The sequence below is a fragment of the Dermacentor variabilis genome, chromosome 9 (genome assembly GCF_050947875.1).
Source record: "Dermacentor variabilis isolate Ectoservices chromosome 9, ASM5094787v1, whole genome shotgun sequence".
In the NCBI taxonomy this organism is placed as follows: Eukaryota; Metazoa; Arthropoda; class Arachnida; order Ixodida; family Ixodidae; genus Dermacentor; species Dermacentor variabilis.
The window spans coordinates 151,572,787-151,595,622 of record NC_134576.1 but is presented as its reverse complement, the minus strand read 5'-3'; the positions used below and the strand labels follow the sequence as shown (position 1 = coordinate 151,595,622).

The 22,836-nt window shown below is 43.3% G+C and overlaps 1 protein-coding gene and 1 long non-coding RNA gene across 2 annotated transcripts in view; both read left to right on the top strand.

Annotated features, from left to right (window-relative positions):
• Nucleotides 1-8,962, top strand: part of LOC142557841 (uncharacterized) — a 108,395-nt gene extending 99,433 nt beyond the window's left edge. Inside the window, exon 6 of the mRNA XM_075670042.1 lies at nt 4,513-8,962. Coding sequence (XP_075526157.1) covers nt 4,513-4,789 — 277 coding nt within the window. The 3' untranslated portion in view covers nt 4,790-8,962. The remainder of the gene's footprint in view (nt 1-4,512) is intronic.
• Nucleotides 8,963-10,373: 1,411 nt separating this feature from the next.
• Nucleotides 10,374-20,926, top strand: LOC142557843 (uncharacterized). The gene is made up of 3 exons (XR_012822871.1): nt 10,374-13,033; nt 14,064-14,219; nt 20,355-20,926. It is a non-coding gene; the product is annotated as an uncharacterized LOC142557843 (long non-coding RNA).
• Nucleotides 20,927-22,836: the final 1,910 nt, after the last annotated feature.

Here is a 22,836-nt window from a genome sequence, read left to right as displayed (position 1 = left end):
GTATGTGGGCTAATTAGGACCTTACTCCTGCATTCAGAAATGCATCTTAACTTGAAGGCCATGCTTGACCTTATTTAAATTATGCCTGTCATAAATGCACCACAGGAAACGCAATGAGCATCTTGGCCGCGTTCGCAGCAGGCGTCATTTATATCAAGTCAAGCATGGGCTTCAAGTTAAGATGCATTTTTAGTGTGGGGGTTAGTAGTAAATTACATATGCAAGTGATCTGGAGCGTTACACTGTACCTTCATACTGCAATATTACGCTCCTAGTGAATAAGGTGCCTTTGTTGGTACCTCCATCGACGAAAAGTGACAGCTTTGATTTTCTCAGCATTGCGGGCTGGTCAATCTCGCGGTCTTCGCCAAGACATCTTAAGTGCAATTAGCATTCTTTATCTACTTCAGCCATTTTGCTTCTTCAGCTGTTGTCATTTCATCATGGTCATGCTATCATTGTCACTTCAGCTTCGTCATCCGACTTTTGTCATTCCGTCATTGTCACACCATCATCGCCATACAGGCTTCATTATACAGTAGTCGGCACGCCACTGTCATCACCTCGTCGTCGTACAGCCGTCGTGTTGCTGTCACTTTCGTCCCATTGTCGTCACTCTAACTTCAATATGCAACTCTCATCATGCCGTCGTCATACCTCCTTCGTCGAGCCATTGACGTCATTCTGTCATAATCATTCTGTCGTGATTCAATCATGATTATGCCGTCGTTGTCATGCCATCATCGTTGTTGCATTGTCAGACAGTCGCTATCATGCATGCGTTGTGATACTGCCATTGTTATGCCATCGTGGTTGTGCCATCGTCATCATTCCAAGCTTTGTCATAAAGCGGTGTGCTTGCTTACTGGCTCTGGCTTTGCACTGCTAAGCACGAGGTTGCGGAATAAAATCCCGGCCGCGGCGACTGCATTTCAGTGGGGGCGAAATACAAAAACACTCATGTGCCATGCTTTAGGAACTCGTGGTCAAAATTAATCTGGAGCTCCCGACTATGGCGTGTCTCATAATCAAATTGTGGTTTTGGCATATAATACCCCAGAAAAAAAGATTCATCATCCCTTTCTCTTCATAACGTCGTCGTCACACCATCGTCATCATGCACTCAGTCTTCTCATTGTCATGTCTTCATTGTCATGCTGTTGTCATTAAACCATCATCATCATTTATCTTCTCAAAATTGTCATGCCATCGTCATACCGCCTTTCCCGTTCCAGTGACATAATTTCTTCGTTTACATTCCATCGTTGCAACTGTGTCGGCATGATATAGTCGTTTTCATGCCACTATGCTTGTGGGCGACCATAGCGAAGTGGAACAATACGGGAGTATCTCGCATACAGCCGAAGCAGCGAAATTTTCAGAATGACCACTATTGATGCTAAATAAACATGACTTCAGAAACATGGTGTGTTGCTACGTTGCTCAAATACTAATCGCATCTTAAATTAAATTATGGGGTTTCACATGCCACAACCACTTTCTGATTATGAGGCACGCCATAGTGGGGGACTCTGGAAATTTGGACCACCCAGGGTTCTTTAACGTGCACCTAAATCTAAGTACTCAGGTTTTTCACATTTCGCCCCCATTGAAATGCGGCCATCATGGCCAGCATTCGATCCCACTACCTCGTGCTTAGCAGTCCAACACCATAGCCACTAAGCAACCATGGCAGGTCTTGATTGATTGCATTACCATCGATCGTGAGACGAGTTCTGCAGCAATTTATTTTTGAGTGCACAGGGCCTGAGCGACCATCTGCATGTGCATCTCCTTGTGTGCACGCATTTCAATTCTTCCTGAGACAGAGCAGTGGCTCAGCCTGATTGCACTAACACTGCGGTTTGCAAAGTGCGGCCCCAATGTTGACAAATTAAATGGTGAGCGACAAGCGGTGCATTTCTTGCCGAAACAGCTCGTGCCCACCAAATGTCCTAAACAATGCACCGCATCTTCCTCTCTCAAATCATTCCACGGGAATGGACAAGTGAGCTAACGAGATGGACACAAGCTATGCAGAATTGTTTCGTGTATGTATGTTACGCCATCATCATCACGCAAATCCACAAGATAGCAATACTTTGCCATTTTGTGCCTACCTAATGGTCTGGAAAGTAATCATAGAAGGGTTATTAAGGTTTGCTTTATTAAAGGAATTGTGCTCATGACAATGCATATTTGTCGCAGTGAAGACATTTAAGTATCATTTCTTTTATTACTAAGTAATACTGTGATAAATATGACCCGCAGCTTGGGTAAAGGCAGTAAAAATAGTAGTGCTTGGAAGTGTGTTTTGGTCTCAGTCAGCGTTGACAGGTGATGGCATTCCTGCCGCTTTTACGAATGTGATACCCGACAACTGTCACCGCTTTCAGTCACCGCAGTGGCTCATCTTCTGACCAGTGTTGTAAAACGTAAAGTAATTACCCTACTGTAGAGTAGTTTGTGCATTTTGACTGCTTGCTAGAGCCTTAGAGGTGTACGGCAATTGTAGGTCATATTAAGCAGGTTCAGCAATTGACCCTATTGATGACTTCTTCAGAAAATTTTCCCCAACTTGATAATCGCAAATCAAATGCTGCTACATTGCACAAAATGCACAGCAATAAAAAAAATATGGCAGAAGACATCTCACGATGACTGTCACCGGTAATGCGATAAGCATTTGAGCAATCTAGCGAGGCATAGTGTTTCTGAAGTCACATTTATTTAACATCTGTAGTAGTCACTCTGAGAATTTCGTTGCTTCTGCTATGTGCGACATACTCCTTTATCGTCCCACTTTGCCGTGGTCACCCATGAGCCTAATGGCATGAAAGAAATTCTATGACGAAGAAGGAATGAAATCAATGGAATGACAAAAGCAGTAAATAAAGATGGCATGATGACAATGAGAAGACAATTATTCAACAATGATGATGATACAATGATGACGGCGTGATGATGAAGACATGAGGACAATCGAATGACGATGATGGCTCGACCACGATGGCATAACAATGGCGGTATCACAACGGATGCACGATAGCAAATGTCTGATGACGACGATGGCATGATAACAGCAGAATAATTACAGTAGTATGTAAAAGTTAGAATGACGACAGTGTAACAAACGCGACTGCATCACGACATAGGCATGACAACAATGACATCACAACACATGAGGGAAATGCCTTAGCGAAGAGTTTGCGAGGACAATGATGTGAAGACGACTATATAACCAAGCCTGTATGATGATGATGCCGTGACAATGGCGGCATGATGACAGTCATATGACGAAGCAGAAGTGATGAAAATGGTACGACCACAATGGCATGACAACGATCTGATAAAGAATGCATGATAGAAACTATCTTACGATGGCGCTGCAGTGATGATGGCATGACAGCGATGACATAATCAAGATTGAATAATGACAGCACGAGTGAAGGATTGACGATGATAGAACGCCAAAGGCACTATGACAGCAATGGGATAATGTCACTGAAGTGATGACAATGGCAAAATGACAGTGTGATGATAATGGTATGACGACGAAGGCATGCTGAGAATGGGATGACAAATTTAGAATGATAACGATAGAAGAACTGCGACAGCATCACAATGATGGTATGACAACGTAATGCACCATGACATAATGACGATGATGGCATGATAATGGTATCAAGAGAATGGGGTGATGACAGATGTATGACAATGCCATGATGATGACTGTATCATGAAGCCTGTGTGACGATGATGGCGTGACAATGATGACATCACGAAGCTGGAGTGATGACAATGGAATGTCCATGACGACATCATGACAGCGGTGTGAAAACGAATGCATGATGACTGTATGACAATGATAGCCTCGCGACGACGGCATGAGGAGAGTTGGATGACAAAGCTAGAATGACAACAATGAAATTACTGCAACAGCATTGTAACCAGGAGCACATTCCTAGCGGTCGAGGCTATTAGACAAGGAGGCGCACTAGGTCGGCATAGAAGGCGTGACACCAACATGACAAGAGTCAGATCACGAAGCTAGAGTGACGACTATGGAACAATGACACCAGCATTAAGACTACGAGCACATACCTAGTGATCTAGGCTATGAGACAACTTAAACCTCTGGGTTGGCGCAAGTGGCTGAATAGGTAGATATGCTCAACATGGCTGGAGTATGGCAAGAACGCTAATCACATTAAATATAAAATAGCGCACTTTGGGCGCAAAACGCCGTGTCATAGCAGCATTGTAACACATTATTGGTTGCATGGGTGTAATCTATGAGAGACATTGTAGTGGAGGGAATTAGTAATTTTTATTACCTGGAAGGTTCTTAACCGTGCATCCAAAGCACGGTACACTTGTTTTACATCAGTTAGGCTTATTGGAATGCGTTTGTCATTCGAACCCACGACTACGACAAGTTTGGTGTTCTAGTCGCATTACCTCTCATGACAGATCTGACTGACATTTGTGTGACTGCATCATACTTTGCAGGCGGCGCAAAGACTTCAAGAATGCCGTTGAGTCATTCGAGCCCCGTCCGGCTTCTGTTGAAACCTCCGATCACCCAGGCGGAGACTGTGACACCCTCCAGTGCGATGCGTGCACACAGACGGTAACACCCCCGCCTGTGACAGCTGAAGACGGCCTCGAACATTTTGGTCTCTTTGTGGCCCAGAGACTGCGCATGACGGACCCAGTGACGCAAGCACGTCTCATGTCATCCATCTTAAAGCTAGTTGTTGAAGCACCAAGTGGGCTTTCAGAATGACTGTGCGAATGATGTCTTCAGCATCGCTTTCCAATTACATCGCCTACTTTGAAACAAAAAAGTGCATTGCTTAGTGGGTTCATCCGATCGCCAGTAAGAACGCTCATAATGAAAAAAAAATGTATGCAGACAGAACGCAATGTTGGCACTTAAACGAAACAAAGCTTTTGTGATATTGACCCTTTTTGTAGAGCAGTTTGTTCTATAGGAACGAGATGGTGCTTTCAGCAGTGCACTGCATGTCGCGCGACAGCGCATACATACGAAACCATCACGGCTTTGACCTTGCTTCTGTGCCATCGGCTGTCAGAAATGCAACTAAGTTTTTGCTAATTCACTGTGCTGCAATCATGCTGGATTGAATCATGTGAATTGAAGACATGTGCAGTAGTTGGCTGCAAGAATAGTGAGTGGCATATTAAGGAATGGGATGAATCTGTGTAGCCAAGTTCACGGACCATTTCTGCAACTGTCCGTACATGCTACAACACTTCGAGATGTATGACTTTCTTCAAGGATGCAGAAATTTGTTCATCCGCCCGCATTGTATCGCTAACCTTCAAAGAAAGTGCTTCAGCCCTGGAACATTGGCATGAGTGAGTACCACTCGTTAAACAATGACAAAGACAATAGCACCACTTCCTGTCATAGTATGTTTTATGCACAGTATCTATACTTGCAGACAACTTTCTGTGGCTATGAAGGGAAAGCTACGGAGGCAAAGTGCACACAAGTAAGAGCACTTCTGAAAAGAATCCCGTGTTTTAGTCCACATTAGTTTAGGCTGGGGAAAGTAAAACATAAACAGATACATAAGCAACAGGTAAATAAGACGGAACACGCCACTGAGTGTAAAGGGTTACTTATTTTGCAGCTTTGCCCTTCTGCGTCTGGGCGACGTGAAACTTTTGCACATGGAAGCCGTGTCAATTCAGCGTCTGTTCCGAGCAACCAAAAGCACTGTCAAACACTGCCAGACTGCTTGACACGGTAACATATGTGCAGCATCCATGGTCCCGTAGCTTTCCCTTCATAGCCACAGAAAGTTGTCCACGAGTATACAGTGAAACCTCATTAAACCGTAGTTGACTGAAGCTCGGAAAAGTGTGTACTAAACGGTAGTACTGCTTAACCGAAATAGCATGAGATTGCCCACTTACCTGTCAAAAAGGGAACTCAGAGAGAGTGCGATGAAAGGGGAAAAAGACATGCAGTATTTATTCACTTCGCGCGACAAAAGTGTTATTTTCGTTTGATGCTGCGGCGGCCTAGTAGCGACGAGAGGGGCCTCAAACTTTTTGAAGCTGCAAGCCAGCTTTTCAGCCAGCCCCCTATTATCGGCAAACACTTGCATGGCAGATTCCTCGTTTGCGTTGCGTATTCTCTGTGCACGGGTGCGGTAGCGTTGCAGAAGTCGCGAGACGCCTTTTTCATTGTGGGGTGCTGGTCTCATCATGACGATTGCATTCATGAGGCTGACGTAACGCGCAGCTTTTGCTACTGTCAGGCCCGAATCGCCCATGCTGTCACTTCTTCTGTCGTCCTCATTACTGTCGCTAGGTGACACTTCGGCAACAACAGAGGCAACGATTGCAAAAAGTCAAACCTCGTAGCCTACATCTCTTCGTGGTCGCAGCAGCGCTGCCGAGCAACTTCTTTGCATTCCAAATGCCGCACACAGTAGTCAACAGTAGACCCATGTCGCGTGCCAGCTTCTTCATGTCATGTTCGATAGCACGAACGGTGTCTAATTTTTGTTCTATGCTGAGCACCCGGCGTCTTTTTTTTTTTTTTTATCCTAGATTCGGCAATAACGCGAGTCATTGCTTGCACGAGGCCACAACACTCTCTGGCACGGCGGCGAAATGATGTTGATGTGCCTTCACGCACAAATGCACAGGGCGCTTGGAGGCCGTTCTGATCTCTGAGGCTTGTTGTTCTGCCGGGCCGCCCGATGGAGACGACATACCACTGTGTTTGCACGACGAAAAGTGGAAACACTACGTGTTAACCGATACGTACTCAATAAGCTGGTATGCTTTATGCAGATACAAAACACATTATGTTCAATGGCCTCTGAGTCGGGGACTTTACCACTTTTAAAACGAAACTACTGTTTAAGCGGGTACGGTTTAATGAGGTTTTACTGTACACACATTTACCCCAACTGGCACGAAATATTATGCCCACTCTATCACCAACGTGTCAATAAGTGAATGGGTGCACACTTTAATATATGCGCACCATACACGCACAATAAATGACGGACTACAACGATAGTGCACGAATGGTCAAAGCTGAATTTTTCGTGACAATCTAAAAGAGTCAGCAAGTTACAAGCGATAATACATCTTTGCCACAAGGTATTACAATGGACAAAACGGCTATGTTTTAAGCCTTGCACCCAGCAAGAACAAATCTATCTGAACTGAGCACACCCACGAGCGATTAGGCAGAAATAATCAAACAGTGATGGCAGCAAGGAAATTTACTGAATCAGAAATTTGACAACCTGCTGCTTCAAAAATATTTGGCAAATAAAGAACAAAGAGCAAAACACACAATCCTGATTGAATTCATGAGCGGAAAGTTTGGATAGCTTGGAATACATATTTAGCCTCGCTTTTAAAACAAGCACCATATATGTTTCTCGCGCCATTTGGACATAGCTTAATCAGCTTCCAAAACACTTTTGAATGTTCTCTGAAGCTGTGGCCAAAGCTTCGTGTCGTCCGCCCATTCACCATCTACGATATCTCCTGAAACAGAGGTTTGCTAAGCCGCACCAGTGTCATACACACTCATTGTAAATGCGGAGGCAACGGAGGCAGTAGAGGCAAGCAATGGATGCATCACCATGTGATCAAACATGATAACGCCCACAGGATTGCCGTGAAAAAGGTCAATATATTTTTATGTGCTTATCAAATGTCACGTAAGGTCAATTTGAATGTCGCAAGCAGCGTTCACTGAAGGTGCAAATGTGCAACTTCGACAAAAACGCTGAAACTGTGAGTTAAGAGCAAATGTGTTTATATTTTTGCTCGCAAGGTAGTGTCTTGGAGCGTATACAAGTCGTGCTTTTCTTACAAATCATGGAAGTGAATTATTTGCATTAATAGTATACACAATATATACTGGATTTTGAGGGTGCAACTTTAGAGCGTGCATGGTCGAAGATGGGACACAGCGATGAAGCTGTTGCAAGCCCGCACAACTGTCACAGGAGTTTCGCGTGCTCCTGCATGCGAAAATAGTGCAATGCAGGATACGCGCAAACAAATACGTGGTGGCAAACATGTTAAGGGCATGTTAAGGCGATATCAATGCAAGACTGTAGGTGTCCTTCATAAAATAGATGGCCCACATTGTGAAGATTGGGTAGCGGGGTCAGAGGACTTCGAGCCACTCCTGCATTCCTGTATGATCTACTTCAGCTTGATGAAGCTCTCAGTATGCAACCCCCCACCTCCCCTTCCTTCCTGCCAATACAGACCAACTGTGATGCCATTGTGGGGCACGTTTAACTGAGAATATGTGGTTGTTGAGAATATGTGGTTGGATGGATGATGTTTGACTGCATCACGACAGACGATGGGTGCAGGAAACTACTAGAAATGCAGGATCCACACATGCCACCCTTGTGATCATGGTCGAGAATTTCAATCCGCGTCAAACTCGATTCCGATCGAAAGTGACCGTGTAAGACCTTTATGGCCACTGCTAGCTGCCAAAGCCGACTGTCAAACAAACCAGCTAAGTGCATTCATTCAGCAACCTCTTCCTTCATTGGGCAGTGAACCATGTGTGCTTGTGAGTACTTGCCACATTGTGTTCAGGGAACAAAGGTGCCTTTGTGATTGTGTGTGCCCTCGCCCTGAAGGTGGAGCCTTTGGCGACTTCGGACACTCCGATTGGAGGAAGGTGTCATTGACGGTTTCTCTGGCCTATAGAAGACAGAGGGGACTTAAAGGGCCATCTTGTGTGCTAGCAAGTGAGCCCCTCCAGTCATTTAGTGTGGTCAGACAGAAAGATGTGTAAGTGCTCCCATAACGATGTAGCTGCAGGCTACGATTTTATGTAATGCGCTCTGTAGTTTTGCCAGTATGAGTTTTTTTTTTTCTGTAAGCAAGCTTTCCTTTAATTCTATGTAAATAAACCCTTTGCTTCGTTTCTCCTTGCTCCTGACCTCGTAACTTGTCTTCAAGTTAGCAACTCTCATCAAGAAAGCATTTTGCAGGCAGCTGGCTGCGTAGCATTGTTTGGGTTTGTGCAAAGCACTACCAAGTTGACCAATGTGTTCGCGTAAATCCAGTATTTGTGTGTGACATAAGTACAGTGAACTAGAATTAATGCAAGTGAGTGTGTGTGACGACAGCAGCAAGACGAACCGGTGACAGTAATGACAGTTGCATGATTTATCATATTATTCATATAATATATTCATATATATTCATATCATGGTATGCATGGCATCTCATTTATGACATGATTGTAATTCATGTCATCTCCATTTTATAACAAGTTATATATCAGGATATCCAAGACATCAACAACATGCCTATATGTCATGAAGTATTGGGGTGGCTGTCATTTCTTTAACTGAATGTGTATCAGAATATGTGTGGCGAGACAAATGTGTATGACAAGGTATGACATGCTCATGCATGTTCTGTCATGACACGAGTGCCATTCATGCCAGGTCATTCACATCCACATATACATCAAGTTAAAGAAGCGACCATGACAGCATGTGATTCATACCATTTATGTCATGCATACATGTCATGACAGGCATCTGATGTCACGGATTTCATGAGATGCACTTGTATGTCTTATCATTTATGTCACGAAATCCATGCCATTCATATCAATCATGTGAGGTCATGCATGCATTTCATTCATGTCCTGACATATAGTGAGTTAAAGAAACGACCACAACGGCATCATGTCATTCATGCCATTTATACCAAAACATACATATCATTCATGTTATGTATGCATGCATGTCATGCTGCCTCATGCCTATTCTGATATGTATCCAGTTGAAGAAACGTAGGAGGATGGACAGACAGACAGACAAACAGAAAATGCCTGAAGTTTGTAGAGAATGTGAATCGGATGATGGCGTGGGCCAGCTCCTCCCTGTGACACCCCAGTAGCGTAGGCCAGCTACCCGCCTAGAAAAGCACCAGTGGCGCAGGCTAGAGTGCGACCCTCTGTGACGCCAGAACCCGTAACCATGGTACCCAACCCCGACAACTGGTGACAGTTGTGAGATGGACTTTAGATGACTCCCTGCCGCCACAACATAATTTGGGGTTTGTGAAGACCACCATTGATGTCTCCAGTGATGATCACAGGCATCAACTTACCTGTGTCGGTGTCATAGCTTGGAATTACATTCAAGGGAAAACTCAGCTAAACACAATTCCCACCTTCGCTTGACACGTGCCTGCCTGGTGCCTGTTTGCCCATCCATTCATGAACAACAAAATCATCCGATTCAACAATCATCACATCAATCATCAAACAATCATCAACACAATCATCCGAACAACAATCATCCGATTCATGAACAACACATAACGATAATTTTATTTCACCATCAGGCTAACTCGCCATCCCCAGCTTTGCGATTGCCACATCGTTAAATTCCACAATCGCCTTCAGTGGAATTTGAAGCCATGCCATTAAGAGAGAGAAAATATTTCTTAAAATGAAGGGAAACCACAGTGTCCTTGACGGGCACTGTGCATGGGTGGAGCCCTCAGTGCAGAACCTCATTCTTGTTTTCCAGTAGGAAGGCAAGAAAGAGAGCTCACCATGCAATAAGCTACATAAGCATGCAGGGCGGCAGAAGAAAGGAAAAGTGGGCAGACATTGAGCAGCAGTTAAATAGAGAACAAATAGGGGTGTGTGCAGTTACAGAAACACACCTTAGAGATTCGGAAGAGCCACCAGTGACTGAGAATTATGTTTGGGAAGGGTGCAACAGAATTAAATCGGAAAGAAAGGGAGGGGGAGGTGGAATGCTCATCCATCACGGCGCCAAATGGAAAAGAGTAAATTGAAAATGTCAAGAGCATCTTTGGTTATCGGGTACAATGAGTGGAAAGATAACTTGGCTAGGCGTGACGTATTTGTGGACCGAAAATAATTGCACAGAGAAGAATCAAGAGTTAGCAGAATGCCCAAGTGCTGATACTAATTCAGGGTTCCGGGAATGACGCCGAAATTATCCTGTTAGGTGACGTGAATGCCCACATACAGGATCTAGATGATTATATCAACAACGGGAAGTCAATGCTAGATCTTTGTGAGCAACATAACCTCATTATCAAGAATACAGGGCCTAAGTGTGATGGGCAGACCACGTGAGAAGCGGGAAACCAGCAACCGACCATTGATTACTGTCTGATGACAGAAGGAATTCTTGATAAGTTGAGACAAACTGTCATGGAAGAGGAAGGGTATAGCAGCATAGGGAGTGACCATAAACGCATCATTTTGAAAATGGAATATGCAGTTGGGAAAGAGAGCAAGCAGCTCAAAATGGCCAGTCCAAATTTGAACACTGAACAAATAACAAATATAGTAACAAGAGCCGAAGAAGAACTTGGCAAATGGGCAAGCAAGGAGTGGGAATATAGTGAGCTTCTAAGTGTAATAACGACAGAAATACGGATAGAGAACCAACATGTTTGTTGGAAAGAAAAAAAAGAAACCAAAAAGCTGGTGGAACAGGGAAATACGACGAGCGATCACCTAATGACAGAAAGCATCCCGAAAGCACAGGTAGGCAAAAAAAGCGCAGTTGCTACAGGATGAAGTAGCCAGAAAATGGGAAATATAACAGGAGAAAAAATCTATGGTTCAAATACTGGAGCAAGCAAAGATAAAAGGTGAAAGTGAACATTGGGTGTCAGAAATACATAAGAAAAAGGAGGCCGCACCTAGGATATTTTGGAATCACATCAAATTATTTGGCAGCAAGTCTGGAACAGTACAACAACATATCCCAAACAAAGATGGAAACAAACTGGAAGGGGACATGGCATTAAATTATATTCGAAAAATAACAGCTGAATTTTTCCAAGGCAATGACAAGGTTGTGGCTGATGAATACATGGGCATGAAAGAGAACCAGATGGAAAAAGAGCTGATGCTGACAAATTTCCCTATGTGAAGAGAAGGCAGGTGTGGGAATATACTCACTATCCCCCTGAGTGATCTTTCTCACTTCACCTACCATATTACACATAAATTTTTCAGACCGAACTACTGTCAATAATGCTTGCTTTATGAAAGTTACCCCTTCATGCTACAAGAGTTATCATCACAGATTTGCTTTCTGTATGCAGCGCGCTTGACGCGTCTACAAATTCGACAAATTTGCACATGTTTTATACATTAGCTCCACCCCACTTACGTTTAGTCCATTTAGTATGGGTACCAAGACATCAATCTTAATGAAATAGCCAATTCTTTAGCACACGCTCCTTTCAATGGTCCGGTGTTATCTGTGCTGCCGGCAACTGTGCATTTCACTGCAGCTAGAAAAAGGCATTTTTGTTTGACCAAAGACAGAAAAAGCCTCTCATTAGAAAAATCTGCAGATTTTATGCATTTTAATTATTCTTGAAACCAACAATAGTGTCCTATCCGATGATTCTAAGTATAGTTTACAAGGCTGCATTGCGTATTACATACCCTTAATTTTTTACTTGTACCTATGGTAGTCTGGTGGTATCCCCTTTGTGCTACCTCAACAACAATCCAGAATCCATCTATAATTTTTTACTATCGTGTCGGCAGTTTTCTAATATACGAAAATGATGTTTATTATTAATATAATTATTCAAAGTTTACCTCAGTGATTTTTTACGTCTACCATTGATTTTATGTATGCTTAATATCAAGTTCATGTTGCTATTGCTATCAAGGCTGACAAACTTATTGCACACTGCTTAATTTCATTTAATTTTGGTTTCTTTTTCGTCCTCAGTTATTCATTTATATTCCTTTTCTGAGAGCCCCTGTGACTATGATCAGCAGGCTAGCGGAGTTGGCCAGGTGATTCAGGTGCCTCGGTCACCCGGCCATTTTCACAGTCTGGCCAGATCAACCATGGACCGGACAATGAAGACTGTGACGTTGAATCCACAATGCATCGGTGGGCCCAACAACTTTTTGATGGAAACAGCAATGGCGAGGAGACATAAAAACACTGGCGGACTCAATGTAAATATTTTGAAGTTACCAATACATTGGGGGTGAGGACTTTCGGGAATACATTGAATTAACTCGCACTGTGCGTAGTTTGTTGATTATCAGGATTATTTATTGGGTTTGTAGTGTGCATTCATTGATGATAAAAGGATTTCTTTTTTCTGCTCATTCCCCACAAAGGCATTTTGCAACTCAAACGTTCCTTGCGTCGTGTTTACCACCACAAGACCTCGGCAAAATAATGGCGAGCCTGCTGGGTTTTCTGAATACAGCAGAACCTCATTGATGAGTTCCCGTTACATGCGTTTCCCCGGCGACAACATTCTAAATCGAGAACACAAAAAATGACCCAATAGAGTTAAGCTCATTTTTTACCAGTTCATACGTTCCTGGAGAACACGATTTTTCGGCACCAACATTCAGTAAGCCGTCAAACTGTGATCCTATGATACGTTCTCCAGTCACTAGATCGCATGTAAACAAGAAGATGCGCGAGGCATGCGTGATCGAGAACTGTATATAGCTGCCCACTGTGGCAGCTTCACCACCATACTTGCCCTCTCGTCTCACGTGAAAACACCATCGCGCACTCAGTTTCTCATTTTGCTACTAGCAAATCTTCTCTGGGGTCGTCGTACACAGCATTCACGGCTATCACAGCCAATCTTATTGCAATAAGCGTTTTCACCTATTTGTTTCACAGCGTGTGGTGCCGTGGGAAGCATAGTGCACGCTTTCAGTAGGTGATAACTGAAACGCGCCGCCGTTCGCTGCTGCAGGCAGCGATCATATAAGTTTTCCAGTCGCTAGATCCCATGTGAACAAGAAAAGGGGTGCGTCCGAGAACAGTATACAGCCGTCCGTCTCACATGAAAACAAGGCGCGCATCGTTTCTTATTCCGGTAGCAGCAAATCTCCGCCTGGGTCGTCGCATGCCGCATTCACAGCTATCGCACACTATAAGCGATAAACATCTTCACCTATATTCATGCTTAACCAACTAGCCCACCAGCACATGCTCATTCACCTATATGTTTTACAGCATGTGGTGCGTATTGGGGGCGAAGACTTACGGAGTCACCATCTGTCGGAACTGCCTTCCTTGCATAGTACGAGGGATCACCGCGGCACGCTCCTCATAGGTTTTGCTTACGGCGCTCAATAAAAACACCATACGGCAGTCCTCCTGAACATTTATGTAAGTACTCTCAAAATGAGGGAAGTTTTTGACTGTCAATATAATAATTTTGGGCAAACTGAAAGCACAGAATCGTTTACAGATGCTATCTCTTTACCGAATACGTATTGTGAACACTATTGCACGCAGTCGCCGCGATAGAGCCTCCCGAACCGGCCTCTTGCGTAAAAGGTTGGCAAACACTGGGAGTAAACTATGTTAAATATGTTCTTATAGTGGATTGTCTGTATAACGAAATGGAGCATACCAGAATGAAGCCTCAATGCAGCGATCGCACGGGTTCACAGCTACCGACTGCGCGTCTGCATGCACGTTCGCGCACAATGTTTTGCTTTCGCTGTGAGCGTGTTTTCACACCATGCCGTGAGCTTTAGGCCGCAGCATATGAGCATTTGACAGTACACTAGCAACCACTGTTGCGTGGATGCTATCAGAACTGTTCAAAAGTAATTTCGTTATAGAGACTTTGATGCCTATGACGACTGTGATCTGCCATCGTGACAATTCAATCTTTTTTTATCTTCTAAATTCTTGGACATCTCAATATTATTTCTCAAGTTGCATCGCACTGTATGTTTATCGGACTACTCAGCATGCAATTTCCCTCTGCTTCTTTTTCGTAATCCAGTGCATTAATTCATAACACAAACATGACCATATGCCATGCCTTCTTTTAATGTGTGTCTTACCGCTCCTTTCCATTCCAGTGAACTTGCCAGTACCTTGCAAGTGAACTTGCAGAACTTTCCATCAACAAGTTCGTAGACCAAACTGTCATGACATTAGCTGGACAGAGAGCGCGTGCGGGCGTCTCAGAATGCGTTTTCTGCTACTCACCAAACATTGCAGTTCCGGCGCCGTAGCAGAAATCTTCCTCGCGTCTGTGCTTGCTGCATACCCGAGCTGCAGCTGATGGCTGTCTGCTGGTTCTAAGTTTCACAAGCCAAGCTTCACGCAGCTCCTTGTCCTGCGGCTACGTGTGAATAAGGCTGACACCGGGCTCCGTTGCGTACGTCCGGCACTGCGGTACCGAGCAGTAGCCTAACATGCTGCACGCCTCCAAAGGCAGCCACTACCTATTAGTATAGTACTTTCAAATATTGTCAAGCAGGCACCCAAGGCGTTAAAGCCTCACCACTTAACCAGAACCGCAGTGCAGCTGGGACTTTAAACTTTTGTTTTCAGCTCGCTTTGGCACTTCCGAAGCAGCCGACGCAGCCGCTGTGTCCACATGATCCCTCATGCCAAGTCACGCTGACGGTGGCGCCAGCTTTTCCAGTGGTGGAGCTCGCCCCCAATAGTGCCTTTGGTAGCATGCTGCACACTTTTAGTAGGCGATAATCCAAATGTGGCACCATTCTCTGCAGCAGGCGGCGTGATGTAGGCATCACTTTTCACTTCGGTAGCACCTGGCATCGCCCACCAGCTCGATTTCGTTTCAGTTTCCCGTCGCCCCCTTAAAACACCATGCAATAGAGAGTTTTAGAATAGGGGCCCCAAAGAAATAGCGTCGAAGCCACTGCGCATGCGCAGACGCAAACTGCGTTTGGGTTTTGCGCAGTTTTCTGTCGAGCACGCTATTTCACTGATTTAGCGAGAGCCCCAAAAGCTGCTCCAAAAGATTTGCATAAACAAATGTGGCGTCACCCATCGAAGCGACGGCTCTAACCTAGCCCCAAACTGGGTTTGATTCGTGGCAACATGTGAAGTTCACAAGCTAGGAGAAGTGACTGCGGTTATCGCTTTCTCTCAACTAGCCTGTTATGAAGATTGATTCATTAGATGCCACTGATTACGAATTTGAATGTGGATATTATGGCTCGTAGGCCTAACACGGCTTAGCTTGGCTGGTGAAGGCACGTAAAGTTGGCTACTCAAAACTGTGCGCAACTAATTGTTTGCTGCTTACAGAATAACCTCTAAACTGTAATTAAATGCAGAAACACGAAAGTCAGTATTACTATTCTTATCACAAAATGGTGTATTTTATTTAATCATTTCTAATAGCTTTTCTTTGACGCCGTAGTGGTGCTGTCAGTGCGCGACGCTATCCGCAAACACAAAGATCTGTTCTAAAACTTTTCGCTCCTACTTGCCCCAACGCTAACACCCACACAGCTCTTTGGGGCCCCAAACTATTGGGCCCCTATTATAAAACTCTCTAATAAAAAAAAAAAAAAAACTCGTCTCGGTCTGCCGGAGCACCACCAGCTCGACGCATGTCGGCATCTCGTGCCAAAACGATCAGTGCAACGCTTCACATTATGTAGATGTCAACAACTGATTGTGTAAAATTTTTTAGTTACTTTGGATCGTACTTTTTCTTGGTTAGTGTGTTTTTCTCGTGTTTTATTTAAAATGTAGGAATGAAGTTCTACTGTACTTGCTGACACTTCCTAGAAGCATGGATTATAAAAATCTGTTGGGGGTAGCCAGTTCTCTGGGACCAAGACGCGAAGAATTGCTTAGCCTTTACGATCAAGAACAACAAAAATCTCAGGAAGCATGCGAAGCCGAAAAGGAGATTTTGTCAAAGTTGCGTTGGCTGACGTGTCTATCGGAAAGGATGATGTGTACGGATCATCTGTTTTTCAAAAATGGAGCCACAGAGAACAAAGAAAATTTGTCCATGAAGGTTAATGGCTCCATTTGACAATAACAGAGCCAATGTTGGAGCTTATCTGTATCGTTCTGAAAGAACTGCTGTGTTACAAGGCTGGGAGCGAACTGAGTGGGCGACAGCACTTTGTGTTTAGTAAGTGAAGCCTTGAACGTGTTCGGAAGAATGTCAGCAGCTGAGTAAATGAACTACAACAAAGTCAAAAATGCACTACTGCAGAGATTCAGGCTTACTGCTCAAGGATTCCATGAAAAATTCCTGAATTGTAAACCAAGACAATCAGAGACTAGTAAACAGTTTCTTGCCATCTGACAAACTATTGTGATAGATGGATAAAAATGTCAGACACAGAGAAGACGTATGAAGGGGTTAGGTTAGGTCACCTAACAATGTGACACAGAAGATGAGGACTACAGAGGCTATTCCAGCAGTATCGCTGGCAGTAGCCACACAATCTAGTATGCAGCGACCATTGCGGGCACTGAAGGTACCTATAACCAAAGTACTTTCGGTGACACTAACATAATTAGTGGAAATGCAGAAAAAGGATGGCTCTGTCCAAGCTTGCTTCCAGAAGGAAAGAGAGTGAACGACAAATAAGAGAAAGGACCATTTTCGAATTTCAGGGTAAAAAGTTATACAGGAGATGCAAGTTTGCCTTGGGCAGAGAAGTGCTTCAGTTAGTGGTCACTACATCGCTATGACAGGCGGTCTTGAGTTTGGGGCAATAGAGAATCATGGCCGGACACCAAGACATAAAGAGAACAGTAGCTAGGATCACAGAATAATTTTTCTGGCCAGGACTACAAGTGAAGTAAACTGATACGTGAAATCCTGCGACATTTGCCAGTGGATGATTCCAAAGGATGGGTGGGTCGAGTACCACTTCAGTTTCAGTTTCAGTTTATTTTTCGTTAATAACAATATGTTGCAAGAAATGGTACACAGACAATGGTCCCAAAGTCGGAGACTGCACCGGAACCCTTGGATTAGAAGTTATATAAAAAAATAAAGCCGAATACAGAGCAGAGAAACAAAATATGAAATAAGCAAAATATAACCAAGAAACTGAGGGATGACACACATAAAAGACAAAAGGAAGAGGAAAGATGCACAATCAATGGTAATTACACAGCTTCTAATTAGCAAAATAACATTATAGGAAATTAATCAGACAGCAAATAATTCTTGAGTTCATATTTGAAAGAGTACAAGGTAGACGATAACTTAATGGAATATGGAAGACTGTTCCAAAGTTTAAGCGCACAAAAAGAGGAACCCATGTTTCCGTAATTAGTATACTTCATTTTGTACAGTCCGTGCATCCTTACGTGGCTTTGTGCTTACCACCAGTGGACTTGCTATGGCTCGCTTCTTTCCTTCCGGCCTTTCTTTGACAGGTGCGACAGAAAGGCCGGAAGGAAAGAAGCCAGCCATAGCAAGTCCAAATAAAGCCGAATACAGAGCAGAGAAACAAAATATAAAATAAGCAAAATATAACCAAGAAACTGAGGGATGAAACACATAAAAGACAAAAGGAAGAGGAAAGATGCACAATCAATGGTAATTACACAGCTTCTAATTAGCAAAATAACATTATAGGAAATTAATCAGACAGCAAATAATTCTTGAGTTCATATTTTAAAGAGTACAAGGTAGACGATAACTTAATGGAATATGGAAGACTGTTCCAAAGTTTAAGCGCAAAAAAAGAGGAACCCATGTTTCCGTAATTAGTATACTTCATTTTGTACAGTCCGTGCATCCTTACGTGGCTTCGTGCTTACCACCAGTGGACTTGCTATGGCTGGCTTCTTTCCTTCCGGCCTTTCTTTGACAGGTGCGACAGAAAGGCCGGAAGGAAAGAAGCCAGCCATAGCAAGTCCAAATAAAGCCGAATACAGAGCAGAGAAACAAAATATAAAATAAGCAAAATATAACCAAGAAACTGAGGGATGAAACACATAAAAGACAAAAGGAAGAGGAAAGATGCACAATCAATGGTAATTACACAGCTTCTAATTAGCAAAATAACATTATAGGAAATTAATCAGACAGCAAATAATTCTTGAGTTCATATTTTAAAGAGTACAAGGTAGACGATAACTTAATGGAATATGGAAGACTGTTCCAAAGTTTAAGCGCACAAAAAGAGAAACCCATGTTTCTGTAATTAGTATACTTCATTTTGTACAGTCCGTGCATCCTTACGTGGCTTCGTGCTTACCACCAGTGGACTTGCTGTGGCTGGCTTCTTTCCTTCCGGCCTTTCTTTGACAGGTGCGAAGAAAGGCCGGAAGGAAAGAAGCCAGCCATAGCTAGTCCAAATAGAGCCGAATACAGAGCAGAGAAACAAAATATAAAATAAGCAAAATATAACCAAGGAACTGAGGGATGACACACATAAAAGACAAAAGGAAGAGGAAAGATGCACAATCAATGGTAATTACACAGCTTCTAATTAGCAAAATAACATTATAGGAAATTAATCAGACAGCAAATAATTCTTGAGTTCATATTTGAAAGAGTACAAGGTAGACGATAACTTAATGGAATATGGAAGACTGTTCCAAAGTTTAAGCGCACAAAAAGAGGAACCCATGTTTCTGTAATTAGTATACTTCATTTTGTACAGTCCGTGCATCCTTACGTGGCTTCGTGCTTACCACCAGTGGACTTGCTGTGGCTGGCTTCTTTCCTTCCGGCCTTTCTTTGACAGGTGCGAAGAAAGGCCGGAAGGAAAGAAGCCAGCCATAGCTAGTCCAAATAGAGCCGAATACAGAGCAGAGAAACAAAATATAAAATAAGCAAAATATAACCAAGGAACTGAGGGATGACACACATAAAAGACAAAAGGAAGAGGAAAGATGCACAATCAATGGTAATTACACAGCTTCTAATTAGCAAAATAACATTATAGGAAATTAATCAGACAGCAAATAATTCTTGAGTTCATATTTGAAAGAGTACAAGGTAGACGATAACTTAATGGAATATGGAAGACTGTTCCAAAGTTTAAGCGCACAAAAAGAGGAACCCATGTTTCCGTAATTAGTATACTTCATTTTGTACAGTCCGTGCATCCTTACGTGGCTTTGTGCTTACCACCAGTGGACTTGCTGTGGCTCGCTTCTTTCCTTCCGGCCTTTCTTTGACAGGTGCGACAGAAAGGCAGGACGCAAAGTCAAGCAGAAGGGTAGGCACCGCGCCAGGCGCCGTGGAAGTCACGCTTCGGTGCTATTAATACTGTGGACGTAGTCCCTCAAAATGTATCGAGGCTCAAAGTGGAGCTCACATACCGCTGAAGACTCAGTGAGAGGCTTGACTGCTCTTCGCAGATTGCGCTCCCACTTCTACCGAAGTTCATTTTCCGTAGGTGCAGCAAACAGTGACGCTTTCGGAGTGCCCGGATAATCGTTGTGGCAGGTCGGAGCGTAGCAATGAGAGTCCGTCTTTATTTTTGGCATCGTACCTCCTGTGCTGCAGTAAATACAGGGATACACCTTCTTTTTCAGATCATCCACTGTTTTTCACAAGAATGACCATGTTGAACATAACAGCGTTCGGAAAACACACGAAGCAAACAGCCGCACAACATGTCTGAGCCGGCCTGACCGTGCACCAGCAGCTAGAATGGATGGACTTTATGAGCGTCCCCTTTGGAACGGGGCAGTGGCTTGCACCACTAAGCTCTTGCTATTATACTGCCTAATGTCCTAAGTAGGATAAAAAAGAAAAAAGAAGAAAAGAAAACCACTATGAACTCCCACAACCAAATTTTCTGACCCCCTATTGCGAACTTTGCTTTTGTACATCTCCGTTTTTTTGTCATTTCCCTACTTTTCTTCCACCAATCTTCTAATCGCCTCTTACTAATCTCTATTGCGGACATGTTTACTTTTCCACTGCTCTCGCTGAACCCACAGGCTTCAAGGAGGCCAGTGGTGCCTAAATCGACCATTGGGCAGACGTCTTCGCATTCTAATAAAACGTGCTCCATCGTTTGCCTAGCTTTACCGCAGCAAGCACATGCTTCTTCTTCCTTCTTATATCTCACTTTATAAGTGCATGTTCTAAGGCATCCCGATCTCGCTTTGAAAAGTAATGAGCTTCCCTTTGAGTTGTCATAAATTGTTTCTTTCCTGATTTCATTTTTTCCTCTTAAGTAGCTACTCATGGCAGGTTTCCTTTCCATTGCTGCCACCGACGAGATTATTTCAGCATCTCTGACTTGATGCTTGACATTCTCTCTTGCCGTGTTGCCCACCCTACAGGCTGCATACTTGCTGGTAAGCTTCCTAGTTCTTTTCCTCCACTGTGAATCAATGTTTTTCCTGTACAGATACTTCAACACTCTCCCAGCCCATTTACTTTCTTCCATATTCCTCAGTCATTCTTCATAATCAATTTTACTGTGAGCTTCCCTCACTTCAAAACTAGTCCAGCCCATATCAACCTGCGCAGCTTCATTTGTAGTCTTCCCATGAACGCCCAATGTGAGGCGTCCCACTGACCTTTGGTTCCCATCAAGTCCTGATTGTACCCCTGATTTATTAAAGCAAACAACCACATTTCCAAAAGCAAGTCCTGGAACCAGCCCGGGTAACATCGGGAGTCCCCCAAGGAAGTGTCCTAGCTCCCCTTTTATTTCTAATTTTTATTAACGACTTACCTGCAAAAATCACAGGAAACATTAGGCTATTTGCAGATGACTACATTCTTTATCGAAATATTAACTCACATGATGACCACATAACATTAAATGACTTGAAAGCTGTATCTATCTAACTGGTGTGCTTACTGGAAGATGACCATCAATACTAATAAATCTGCTGTTCTTTCAATCACCAGAAAAAAAAACTAACTCGAGCTTTATGTATACCATTAACGACGTGCCACTAATACGAGTTCGTGAACACAAGTACCTCAGATTAACGTTAAGACATGACTTCAGATGGAACTCCCATATAAACAACGTTACAGCGACTGCAATGAAATGCCTTTTCTTTCTTAGAAGGCATCTCCGACTAGCACCACCCGATACAAAACTTCTGGCTTACAAAACTTTCGTCAGGTCAGTCCTTCAGTACGCATATGTTATCTGCTTCCCATACACTGAACAACTAATTAAAAAACTAGAAGGTGTACGAAGGAAAGCTCTACGGTATATATACAATTCATTCATTCCTTTAGCGATAAGAGAATGGAATAAACTGAGTGAATCCATTAGTAACAGTTCCTCATTAGATACATTCCTCACCTTACAGCTCTGATCTCCACCTTACACATCTCCTCACCTTACAGCTCTGATTTACATACTCCGGTTTGTTACCGATCTTCATAGCCTAACAATATAATCTACGAGTGTTCTTTTTGTATAATGCATTATACGCATGACTGCATCCTGTTTGTGATGTTCCTTAGGTGTTTTATATCACATGTGCTTTCAGGTGGTTTTCTTTATTCCTTTCTTGTTTGGTTTCTTATTGTCTCAGATTCTTCTTTGTTATAGTATACGTGTATTGTACCCAAATATTGCATTTGTGATGAAGTAGTTAATTCTTTTGTTCAGTGAAGCCAAAACCTTTGCAATAACACACTCGTGATTATATAATGTAGTTATATTCTTTGTTCGCAAATACTACCATATGTACTTGCCCTTCCCATTAGAATCCCATGAGGGATTGACAGTATGTAAAATAAATAAATAAATATATATATATATATATATATACGAGATGGTGCTGTAGTAGCATGGGCTGTAAGCCCCCTGAATAGTATGCTGATGATGTCATTACTAAGCCATGTGGCGAGCGCAGCGACCGATACCATATATGGAAACAAAGCACTGGCGTGTGCTCCAGACCCAAATTGCATGCGCTGCTTTGTCCATGCTGTCGCTGCTAGACATGTAATATGCTAGACATGCTAGATGCACATGAGAATGTGCTCTACGCGAAACATGCATTCCCGTGTTCGTGCTTTCTTTGTGAAGCA